Source organism: Punica granatum, chromosome 5 (genome assembly GCF_007655135.1).
Source record: "Punica granatum isolate Tunisia-2019 chromosome 5, ASM765513v2, whole genome shotgun sequence".
NCBI classification, from domain to species: domain Eukaryota; kingdom Viridiplantae; phylum Streptophyta; class Magnoliopsida; order Myrtales; family Lythraceae; genus Punica; species Punica granatum.
The window spans coordinates 10,437,938-10,450,302 of record NC_045131.1 but is presented as its reverse complement, the minus strand read 5'-3'; the positions used below and the strand labels follow the sequence as shown (position 1 = coordinate 10,450,302).

General features: G+C 38.9%; 1 protein-coding gene and 1 long non-coding RNA gene across 4 annotated transcripts; one reads left to right on the top strand and one right to left on the bottom strand.

The window, feature by feature from the left end:
• Positions 1-148: 148 nt before the first annotated feature.
• On the bottom strand, positions 149-5,169 carry LOC116208531 (beta-glucosidase-like SFR2, chloroplastic). 2 transcript variants are annotated; one of them, XM_031542018.1, is made up of 11 exons: positions 4,893-5,169; positions 4,119-4,488; positions 3,818-3,956; positions 3,514-3,680; positions 3,017-3,238; positions 2,467-2,635; positions 2,139-2,372; positions 1,899-2,048; positions 1,694-1,823; positions 1,071-1,302; positions 149-469 (listed from the first exon to the last, which is right to left on the bottom strand). In XM_031542018.1, exons 1-10 carry the CDS (start codon positions 5,068-5,070, stop codon positions 1,139-1,141), a joined length of 1,923 nt encoding a protein of 640 aa, XP_031397878.1. In that variant the 5' UTR covers positions 5,071-5,169; the 3' UTR covers positions 149-469; positions 1,071-1,138. The 2 variants fall into 2 exon arrangements, with proteins under 2 accessions (XP_031397878.1, XP_031397877.1); XM_031542017.1 differs by having other exon boundaries at positions 2,467-2,638; positions 4,893-5,168.
• Positions 5,170-10,700: 5,531 nt separating this feature from the next.
• On the top strand, positions 10,701-11,915 carry LOC116206785. 2 transcript variants are annotated; one of them, XR_004156795.1, is made up of 3 exons: positions 10,701-10,885; positions 10,978-11,037; positions 11,173-11,915. It is a non-coding gene; the product is annotated as an uncharacterized LOC116206785 (long non-coding RNA). The 2 variants fall into 2 exon arrangements; XR_004156796.1 differs by lacking the exon at positions 10,978-11,037 and having other exon boundaries at positions 10,726-10,885.
• The last annotated feature ends 450 nt before the right edge of the window (positions 11,916-12,365 follow it).

Sequence of the window (12,365 nt, the reverse complement as noted above, 5' to 3'; positions counted from 1 at the left end):
AGTTGCATGTTGCATGGTAATAGAAAAGCTATATGATTAAGAGTGATCATAGAATTTTGGATAACTAATCTCATATTATATTGACCCCCCGTTCGTGTTAGACATCTAGATTATCGTGTGATTTCAAACTTACGCGTCTCCCGTAAAATAAGCTAGGAAGATGGCCCCCAATCAATTTGGAAATAATAAGTCCAACGAAAGCCAGCAAAAGCTTGAAGTAGTAATATCTGTATGTATCTATATAACACAGATTTTGGGTATAAGCACATGCGAGGATTTGAGTTTGAGATAACCGCAGTCACCTCTCCTCTCCATATGGGGGATTATAATACAATGTGGATTCATCGATTCTGCAACAGCTGCTTATACAAACAACGTTGATTGACTGTGTATGATGTAGATTGACAGGTTCTCGACGTCTCTACAGCCGAGAGCAAGGCTTCCAAAACCCACGATTCATTGCCATCCACTGCAAACATGAGCAATGAGTAGATTAAGACGCAGAGCAAACTAAAGCATCCTGAAACGACTCTGGACATTTCCCATAATAGAATGCCATTTGTCGGTGATAAACAACTAATCCAAAAGGAGTTTCAATTATATGATTAAAAAGTAAAGTGCACCTCCTCCACAATTTCTAACAGGAATTCAGCTTTTGGCCAGAGGTGCTTTCTTCAACGTTCTATGGGACAAGAAATCTCGAGTTCTACTCTTAACCAGGGGCCGAAATGCATGAAAACAATCCTATCTTTAGACTACAGCTTCATTCCATAACCTTTTAATGGAATCATAGGCAACCTGATAGGGAGTTCAATGGACTTATATGCTTATGTAAATGGACCCCAAACCTACATAAGATCATCTGTATGAAGACAAACTCTAGGAACTAGGGAAAGGAATCTACTGAACAGCAAACCTCTCTAACTATATAAAAGATAAAAGCTCATAATGCACATAAGACAAATTGTACTTTTTTCGAGAAAATCTTGTACCATTGCGCTTCAAGAAATATTTGCTCACTATTCGCAAAAGCAGTTGCAAAGATGTCGATAAATATCAACCGTTCTCACCATGCCAAGAATGAAAGCTCAGATTGAGCGATTGGGATATTAGATGCTATAGTTGAGAGGCTGAAGAATTATTCGCCATCTTTCTGGGACTTTCTTTTCTTTCCGAGGGAGAAAGGCCGAATAATGCTTCTGGATATGCAACTCAATGGGTCCTGCAGACCTTCCATCTCATAGTGTCCAAAACGCCAATCACGGCAGATAAAGGACCGCTGAATGGGTACATCAAGGCCTCCTGTTAAAGAAACAAATAAAAACCCATTGTCATATGAAATGACAAATGTGATGGATGTAAACAGTCAAAAGCTTGACCAAATAATTAAGAGTTACTTGATGTTTATATGCATTACATGTTTGACTTGATCACCTTTTTCTAATTTCCAACAGAAAAGGTAAAAGAAAATAGGGGACATATACATGTATATGTTTATACAGGTAATGAAATACACTGTGCAACAAAATTGTCCAAAGGACCAAACTATGTTGGTCAGCTTAAATATTACTTGTGATTCTACCAAATACATAATCGTAATTGTAATATCTATGCGTACTACGGGATAAAAAACTGACAGGTAGTCTAACAGGCACTCAATTTAAGCAGGAAAAAACTTATGATATACAATTACCTGCATACATCAATCCATGTTTATTGACTGCTCGATAAAATGATCGTTTCTTTCCCGCTTTAGCAGCATTGTAGAGTTCATTCCATGCAGAGTCCCGATCTTCTTTTCTGATTTTGCCTGTTGTAGCCACCTGAAGTTGGAATATGTATAAGACTTAAGCGGAAGAAAAGTATCAATCAGAAAAGGGGAAAGTAAGGGTAACAACTTTAGAAAATAGATGGTATGAGGGACGTGGAGTTCGAGCAAATCCATTGGCTCGATCAACTGTGACAAGTCCAAATTTTGGACCATACCCATCAGCCCACTCCCAGTTATCAGAAATTGTCCAGAACAGGTAACCAATAACACGAACTCCCTGCAAATCAATAAACAAAGGGAACCATAAATAACTTTGGTGGAGACCCCATGGTCGTACAAGTTGGACTATCAGGTTCAGAGTTGAAACCATGATCATGGCAGCATAAACAGCAAGCAGATGTTCCAACAAATATGGCCGACGAATCAGATCTGTCTCATCTGAGACTCCATTTTCTGTAATGATGAAGGGGATGTTCAGGTGCTTATATCTTTCATGAAACTGCAACAGCACACGGTACAAGCCATCAGGATATACCCCACGTCCAGATTCACTATACTCATCATTCTCTACTAACTTTAATCCAGTACCAGAGACCACCTCCTGCAGAACAGACAATAAAACGTAGGAACTCATTTTAGTACTTATTTCTTTGACAGAGGAAGTAGATATTTTAATAGAGACAAAAAGACGATACCTGTCCATAATAGTTTATGCCGATAAAATCAAGCTTTTCACAGATGACATCCACAAATGGGAAGACAGTCAAAGCATTAGCAAATGACACAGCAGCTACATCAAATAAACCGTAAGGCCGCATGAATGCGACATGGTGTGCCACCCCAACTACCGGTTTTGATGATGTTCTACTGAAGCACAAGAGAAGTTTTGACAAAATTAGTAACTAATGAGATTGAGGACGCGCTATAAATTGCTCTCAATAGCCAATTGGTGGGCGAGGAGCCATAGAACCAAAGTTTAACCAAAAGTTCCACCGGATGCAAGGTCTCTTCAGGAAATTGAATTACTATGTTAGAATGATGGTTCGCCATATAGATTTGTTCATTGATATATAGTGCATGAATAAGTGGGCTGCACTAACGGTCCATGGTCAAAGCATGCTGAACGAGCACTAGCACTTGTACTCTAGTTTCTACCTCAATTTTCCTTTTCCAAACCTGAAATTGTGAGTATTCAAGATTTTCAGCAGTTAAAATGTGTGTAGAACATCTAACATGAAAGGGCACCTTTGAGCATGAATACAATCATAAGCCTTTATATGCGCCACAGCCATCCAATGCATAGCCTGTGTGAAGACACCAGTAGGTAAAGCAGAAGTGGCAGCCTCCAACATATCTGGATGACCTCCAGGCCAAGCACCGGCAGCATAAGTAAGCATACAAAAGACATGAGGCTCATTAAATGTCACCCAGTAATCCACGATATCTGACATACTTTCAACAATAAGCCTGCCTCCAAAAAAAAAAAAGAAAGAACAATCAATTGTGAGTTGTAAAAGAAGTCTTCGATGAGTATCCATCGAAGAAAGAAAACTCAGTCCCAAAAGAAGTAGAAGCAAATTCACAAGATTCAATTTTATTCGTATGATCTTGAGACTCAGGTACCACAAAGAAAATAGACCTTGATATAATCAATTGAAGCTTAAATGTGAGAATAGTGGATGTTGGGAGACATGGAATTTACATAGATGACCTGTACTAGCATACTTAAGTAGATTTCTAACCTTGTAAAGTAAACAAAATAATCAACAGTTTTCTCCAGCTTCCACCCGCCATAGTCACCAGCCCACGGTGGCAATGAATGATGAAAAAGAGTGAGCATCACCTTCATTCCATAGGAGTGAACCATTTTGATTATCCACTTGTACCGCTCCAGTGCTGCATAATTAACCTGAAAGACATTGCAAAGTGAAAAGTAAATCATATTTCACATGATTGAATCTCAATCCACATCGCCATCCAAATGAAACAGATAATACCATAGATCATTTAAATTAGAATCATATGAGTAGTCGATGTCAGACTAACACTGTCTTTAAACCCATTAACTGGCTCCTCAAGCATGACTCTGGTCCAATCTATCCCCATCCGGAAAACACTGACCCCGGTATCTTTAGCCAGTTTTATTTCTGTTTCAGGGTCAGACCAAAACCTTAACCTCTCCTCCCTGAAAGCCAGCAAAAACTTTTCATCAATCAACAAAAACTAATCTACAAAATTGCTGCCCTGCATATAGACGAGCGAACTAGTATTAGACCGAGAACAACATACCCCCAAGTTCACATATATCAAATGGACAGGAAATTAAAGACAAAAACTGTAGCCTTACGGATGCGGAACATTATGCCATGCAGCAACATTATGATGGCATTCCTCCACAGAGGCGTGTGCCCCTGTTTTCTCTTCTTCGTCTTCTTCAATATATTTACAAATTCCTCTAATCATTGCCTCCATTGCTACCTTAAGAGGCTTCCCTTTTTTCTTTGGACTATTAGCATTCCTACTAGAAGCCGAGGCTTGGTGAGACCCTCCATCCCCAGCAGCTGAAGCTATCACCGCATCTGCAGGTTGCTGACCCAGTTGCGATTCTGGTTGATCGCATGGAGTCTCTTCAGCAAACTGCAGCCAAGCATCATTTAGCTTATCCTCAACATGAGCTGGTGCTGTTGCCAGTCCAAAGAAAAATTCACTCTCCCCCTCTGCACTTAGCAGAAGAGGTCTAGTTACAATCTATCGCAAATCCAACAAATGTTATCACTTCATGGATTGGTGCTAACAGCAGAGCATTTCCCAAGAACTTCCGTACGACACAAACAAGCATGAAGCGAGAGCTCATTTCTGCCAAAGAAAAGGTTCCACTTTTGCTAAAATTTTCACCTAAAGAAAGATTTGCAGAGTTCATTTCTGCCCACCATAGATCTTTTCACCATGGTTGCTTGCTCATAATACTCAAACATTGAACTTATTCAGCACAACAGAGCCGGCTTGAACCACCGCAAGCTCCGAGCTTTACAACTCACCGGAAGTTCCTAAGACCACCTAACAACAGAAGCACCATCCGTGCAAGCGAATAAGAGTGTGAGGTGACTATGGGATGACTTACCGCCGCCACTGACGTTGAAGACGGCGAGAGTGTCCGCGGACTCGTCGATGGGGGACTTGAACGGCAGGAGGTTCCTCTTCCGGAAGCGGGAGAAGGAGAAGGCTTGGGCTGCGACGGTGAGCGTGACGAGGGCTCCGGCGAGCTTCGTCGCCGTGACGAACAGCGCCATGAACGCCATGGCTTGCAGCTCGCTCTTCTCCCAGTGGAGGAGTCTCTCTCGAGAGATTACAGAGTCCACACAACACTGATGATTCGTTCCTTCTGGGAGAGATAGTCAGTCGACGTGGCCGATATATTATTAAATAAAATTAATTTCTTCCGATTAAAAAAATCCATCATATAATACAATAAAATTTTTTTAAAATAATTAATAAAGTGACATAAATCACATACGTATTAAATCGGTAATCTCTGAGTTGCGCTCTATTGCGTTACATATTATTTATTTTAATAATAAAATTAAATTAAATCGGATAAAATGTACAGTCCACCTGGCAAGGTGCTGATTGGACCTCCTTCTTGTAACGGAAAGTAACAGTTCGGGTCTCGGCCCAATTCGTTTAACACCAATCGGAGGCGTTGGCCCAATAATGTTTTCGTTGATTAAATTAAATCAGATAGCCATCTGGTTTGGGCTTCGGCCCACCTTTTCATTTTCGTAAATTAGCCCTCCTGCTATCGAATGATTCGTTTTCGTTTTCGTTTTCGGCCCGACCTATGCTCAGGTGTAACTATTTTTGGATATGGTTCTTGGGGGGGGGGGGGGGGGGGGGGGGAGGACGAATGATTAGTATTATTCCTGTCCATCTTACTATCGAAGGTCAAAAACTATGTATCGATTTTTTCCCCAGAAAGAGAGTAGCCGATGTCGATGTTGTCTAAGTTGAAGATTTCAACTAAACTCTAGCTCGGCAACATTAGCGATCGGGAGGGGGGAAGGTTGCTGACTCGTAGCTTGGAATTTCGGCCTGGCCTTAGCCCGGCCCATCATGGAGGTAAATCTCATTTGGTGGTCTCAATAGTGTAGATTGTGGCCCAAAAAAAAAAAAGTAGTGTAGAATGACTTTTATTCATTAGTTCATCTTACTATGGCTTTCACCAAAATAATAATAATAATAATAAATAAATCTTACTATGGCAAATGAAAAACATGTCTTGATATTCCCCCGCGTGTACAAGTGATAAATCCTAGACACAACAACATAGTGCACCCGGTCTTGATCTCGCTTGCGTGGTCGTATTTTTAACGTAACATGCCAAGTGAAGATGAGTTTCCATGGTGGACATACGAAAATCACCTTCCTTTTTTTTTTTTATATAGGAGAGATCCTACCTTTAGTAGGAGATAATAAGGAAAGGAAGTAGAGTTCTTTAACAATGAAAATTGAATAAATATATCTTAATTTCGAATCAATAGCAATATCAATGTACAGAATTCCTCTATAATTAAATCATGTTGGGAAAGCTAAAAGCAATTTCCTAACTTTTTCGAGTAGGAGATTGGAGTCGATCGATGAAGCGCAATTGGTCATTGAAGTGGTGGCCCTAATTACTATACATATGACTAGTAGTCAATAAAAGAACATAATATATATATATATATATATATAATTAATTAAAAACTAGCTAGCTAGAGAGCACTTGGTCCGGTTTTCTGGGTTACATTTGGTCAATTGATGTTTTTGTTTATTCACATGTTGTGTATTCCCCGAGAATGTCAGTCGGATGATTACAAGACAATGGTGAAACTTGGGGGCATCATAAAAGCTCATTCCGAAGCTCCTCAAATTGCGAGGCCCCGCACAACTAGGGCATGGTCCCCGACACACGAAATCTTTCCCGTTCGATATATAATTCAGATAGTAATAAACAAAAAACATGCTTGTAGAATATGCCAACATAATTATAGTAATAAATAACACGTCTTAGAGTCTTGCATATATAGTCAGTTAAATTTCACGATATAGATATCGGAAAGTAATAATAATAAACTCGTTTGACAAATATGTTCTTGCAGTTGACGGATGAAGGGCCATATACATGATTGTATAGCGCCTCGTGTGACAAGTCTAGTAGAAGTCAATCATGTCGTTGGATGATGTTGTTCAAAGAGAGAACAAAACTAGCTACGAGCATAATGGTAGTCGACTTTATAATACTAGAGATAAGTACATGTCTTAGATAGAATCTTGCAGATATCAGTTAAACTTCACGATACAGATGTCGGAAAGTAATGAACTCATCAGACAAAGATGTTCTTGCGGTTGGCGCGGATGAAGGGCCAAATACATGATTGTATTGATGCCTAACATGACGAGTGCCGGAGAAGACAAACATGTCATTCGATTATGTTGTTCCAAGAGAAAAACAAAACCACAAGCATAATGATAGTAAACCTTATGATACTGCCAGAGATCATATATAGCCCTTAACGATTTCATTTCTTCGATCTGAAGTTCATGTGAAATATTACCCGAGATCATAGCCCTATAACGACATGTTTGCTAGCTTATTCACCGTTATAAGGTCGAGACAACGAAGTAATTATAATTTCCTTCCTAGTGACACACTACGAATTAAGCAGCACAGTGAGTACAATCATGTCTATGTGCAGACGTAAGGTTTTTGTACCTGAGATCACAACAACAACCGGCATGGGAGTTCTGCAACAGCAAAAATTAAAGAGGAATGGGCAAATCCAATATATAATTTTTTTTTTGAAAACTGGAACTTAAGTTGGACCACAAGCAAAGCCCCAAAAAAAAAAAAGAAACCTTTAATTTAATTTTCTATTTTTTCGTAATTTACCTTTTCAAATTATTCACCCTGTTTTGAGCAATAGAGAATCTCTGCAGGTTTTTGTTCCCATCCCTTATTTCCAAATGAGCAAAGCTATGCCCGTTCCCCTTCCCCAAACACTTACCAGAGAAGAGCAAGAGCCCCCTCTTTTATCATTTTGGACATTGGCCAGAAATATGAATGCAGACAAAGGTTAAGGTTTAGGCACACATCTTTCAATCCCTTCAACTGATCAATGCCAATGCCAATGCTAATATGCCAATATGCCAATGCCCCTCAACTCAGCACCACCCCCCTGAGAAAGCTTTTTCCCCACATTATTGGTTTCCTTATTTGGTTATGTATGCTAGACATGACACGTCCTCCAATAATTGCCACGATATGTATCGGGAAGTCGCCTTCACCCGACGAGAGTTACCTACTTCAGAAGAGGCACATGGACGTTCTCGCCCTTGCACGGATGATCAATTAGTGACAAGACAGCAGTACCGGATTAAACAAAGCAGGGGCATATAATTATCCGTTCTTAAGGGTTATGAATATGGATCTATAATAGAGATTTCCATTATATACATATATATCTTGGGGATGCATATTTAACATCTTGGACATATTTTTGTTCACATATATGATGTCTCCTAGTATATTCCTATGATTCATTTGTCGTGCATGGAATTCGACATTTCCCTTCTCCCGTTCTGATCATTGGTAGGTCACATCACTCACTTCGTGCATGCCAGTTATGGCCTGTGTCTTATCTGAATTTGATCACTACAATTTAATGCTGCTGAAAACTCCGAAATATATGTTTCGTTAGAGATTGATAAAGATGTCTATCGGTCATATTTATCTTTAAAATGGATTGCTAACAAACGATACTATGAAAGGAACTATATGCTTTAACCAACATATGATTGATTCTCATGTTACTTTAATGATGATTTGTGTCGTTCGGTACCGGTATATGGATCTATCATGGAATATAGAGGCTGAAGCTTGAATTGTTAGATTTTGCTCTTCCAAACAAGTTTTGGAAAAAAAGAAAATAATAATAATATGAAAATATATAAGAACTGGGGTAAGGGTCGAGCAATTGGAATTAGAAAGGTAAGCTCCAGCTCAATTATAGTTTGACCATTTCTTAGGAGACTGGGATGATTGTCTTTTTTCTTTATCCACATGGCCTTCGTGAATTTACCCTTCCCCACAATATCCGTGTTCTTTAATATTCATATATACATAATCTAATACAATATGTGTTGTGGTCCAATTATATTTTTATATTCACATGCACATAAAGATAATCAATATATATTAATACACTAGACAAATAATTATATTATTCTGTAAGAAATACATATTCTTAAATTTGATTTGACACTTTATTCAGTCAGATTTTGACTATTTTTTAATAAGAAAATGAATTATAATAAAGGAGTACAAATTTCGAATTTGAAACGTTAGATTTTTAAGCAATATATGACAAGATTTGTTATAGTATTACCCCTCCTTTTCTCAGGTTGCTCTTCTTGTTAATTATCTTCTAATTTCTAAGCATTTATTTATATTTTAGTTAATTAGTTAATTATTTTTTTCTTCTTAAGTATGGAACGGGGGTACAAAAACTAGCTGGTAGAGCCAGTTCATTTAATTATTCTCTATGTAGGGGTAAATAAAATAAATTTAGTGATTCTTTCCATCTTTTATTTATTGTGCTGGGCCCAATAAAATAAAAAAGGGGACCTTATTTACTCTTTTTTTTTTTTAGGGACGGAAGGGAACCGTGTGAAAGTTATCAAAGGGCCACACGGGGCTAACTGACCCATTCCACTGAAAGGACCAGGAACTGCCACGTGGATGTCTATGGTTAAAAATCTAGTATAAGTTAATAAACTAGAAAAAAACTACTGATATAGATTAATTGAATGGTTCCACTGTTCGACACCTCTTTTTATTAAATGAAATCTCGATTTTTAATCTTATTAATGGAAAAAATGTATAATTAATATAATTTTATCCATAAATAGGAGCGATAATATATTTGAATAAAGAGTGTGTAGTCGCACATTGGCATACACTCACTGATAATTAAGAAATTTCAAATTTCATACTCAATAAGATTATACGTACTTATTTATTAGATATTAAAATTTTTATTTAACTGTATTTGACTATGTACATCCTTCTTTATAATGAAAAAAATTGTCCACGCGATTATTTATATATATATATATATATGTGTGTATTGTGCTTTCCCAGCTACTTTAAATTTGGACAATTTTTATTTGTAAATAGAAGGCAGACGACCTTTTCTGGATCAAGCAATAGACAAAAGGGCTGACTTTTTCAATACGCGGTAAATATTTTGGCATTTCAACAATTTAATTATTTAACTTAAAGATACTAAAACCAGATGATTTGTGGTTGAGACCGTCTTTTTATTGCAGGAAATGCTTGACAGGAGGAAGTCGTTTTCTGAACTCGATCTCCGGCATTAATTTGATTATATTATAGCAAAAAAAATTACAAAACTAATGTGCTCATGGTTCGATCAGCTCGAAAGTCTGCTTGTGCAAGTCGATGCAGGCATTGGGAGTTAGATCCCGGCTCAAGGCCATTTGCCACTACTGCCATTGCTTTAAGAGATAAAAGATCATAGATATTCGACATATATTGCATGTAGCCCGACAAAAGAGGCAATTAGAAACCTTGTAAAACATATGAAATCGAATTTCTCCGCTAATCGTCTTCTCCCTAAGAATTACACTAGATAATAGGAACCCTAGGGGAAATTTTCAACTGTATATCACATGGTCGGTCTTGTCATGAAGATGTAAGACGACTTATTAGATCGTAACTATCTCGAGATAAATCATTGATGGCAGGGCAGGGCTCGGGCCGGTTCATGATGTGGCGATGTCAGCAGCTCCGGTTTCAGATGAAGAAAAGAACCCATTATGGGCCTGAACCGGTCACTGTCAGGTCCATCATGGGGGAAAAGAAGAAGAAGAAGAAGAAGCCCAATTAGCCGTCTCCATGGATATCCTCCCCTCGCCCTCTCCTTTTAAAGCCATTGCCATCCCCCTACGTCTCTTCCATCATCATCATCTTCTTCTTCTTTTTCTCTCGTCTGTTGGAGGGAGAGACAGACGAGGTTTCGCAGATGAGACACAAACCCATGTTGTCTCCACAAGGTATAGTCATCTCTCTTTTGTATGTATACCTCCTCGTGTACATGTCTTTCTGGCTAGCTATCTAACTGGTGTGTTTCTTTAATTTGATTAAGTCATCTCTTGCACCATTTCCTCGAAGGCAATTCGATATAATTAGCTACTCATGGAAGCAGGTACTTGCACACAAAATGCATCCATTAAAGCATCAAAAGTTTTCGAGACAAACATGCTTATGTTTCATACTATGTCGGCTTCAATTCCTCAAACTTGTGCTAACTCGAATGAGACACTTTTGAAATGGTGTGCAGGGCAAGGCCAAGTCGATGCCAGGCGTGAATTTGGCATCAACAACCGGTCATGCAAGTGCCCATCATCGGTGAATGAAACCAGTGACGACAAAGAATCGTCCGGAGACAGAACCCTAACGGGAGCCATGTGCTCCTCAAATGGCTCCTCAAATGTTGCCGCTTCTTCATGCTGATCGGGCGCTATCCTACCTGAGCTTTTTTCACTACACTTCCCTTCTCTCATTTTCACCTCTGCTCCATCTCGCTTTTCTTTCTTCTTGACCTTGTAAGACCTTTTCTTGACCTTGTAAGACCCCCTCCCGTCATCGCTTTCTTTCTTCTCCCCCCGGACTAGGGTTCCATATGTTGACTACCGGAACCGGGTCCGGGAGTCCTTCTTTTCCGTTCCCGCCCAACTCACCTTCTCCTTCCTTGTCTATCCCTCTTGAGCTATACCGAGAGTCGGGTTACATGCCTCTGCATTAACTCGACTCCCTCAACTCTCCTCGAGCAAGCCAAACCCCAACTTTTCCGACCTCAAACCGAGCTTAGTACTATAATTACCTCCTCATGACCCAATTATGCAACCGAATTATTGAGAGACATGAGAAAGAATGTGCGTGTTTATGTAAAGGGAGAGAGAGAGAAGTAGTACTTGTCCAGTGATTTTATCAGAACAGTGTACGTAATAAAAGACCGTTGTTGTTATTCTGAAACATATTCAATACTATTGCTTTGGGGTCCTGTCAGGGCAATCGATTACATATTGGAGTTTTCTGGGCAGAGAAAATTAATGCATACATATACATATACATATATATTGTTTCAGTTGTTCTATGTGTCGGGAGTGAGAATGGTGAGTAGTGAAAAAGAGAACTAATAAATATTCTCTGAGAGCTGTGAGATCTCAGATCTGATTAATCCTCCCCTCCCCGTGAATGCTCCTTTGTTCCATTTGTTCCACTGTGTCTTTACTATGTATTTATTGTTCATAATGGGCCCCTTCTTATTAGCTCACTCTCAGCGCACGATGCCGACCACATGTTATCATCGAGACTTAGTTCGGTAAATCACGTATATATGTGTGTGTATTATTATTAATGTTTATCGTACATGTTGATCGATAAAGAGAGTAGAGGAGTTGATTAATTCCGTGTGTTCGACCGAAAGCAACTAGTAGATATAGCTTTAGACAAAGTGTCTCTTCTTTGCTG

Excerpts from the sequence above, each read along its gene's own strand:
- LOC116208531 (XM_031542017.1), bottom strand. The coding sequence starts at position 5,070 with ATGGCGTTCATGGCGCTGTTCGTCACGGCGACGAAGCTCGCCGGAGCC. Across the intron at positions 3,957-4,118 it reads TGGCATAATGTTCCGCATCC|GGAGGAGAGGTTAAGGTTTT; the intron begins GTAAGGCTACAG and ends GCTGGCTTTCAG. Across the intron at positions 2,049-2,138 it reads TTTATGCTGCCATGATCATG|GGAGTTCGTGTTATTGGTTA; the intron begins GTTTCAACTCTG and ends ATTGATTTGCAG.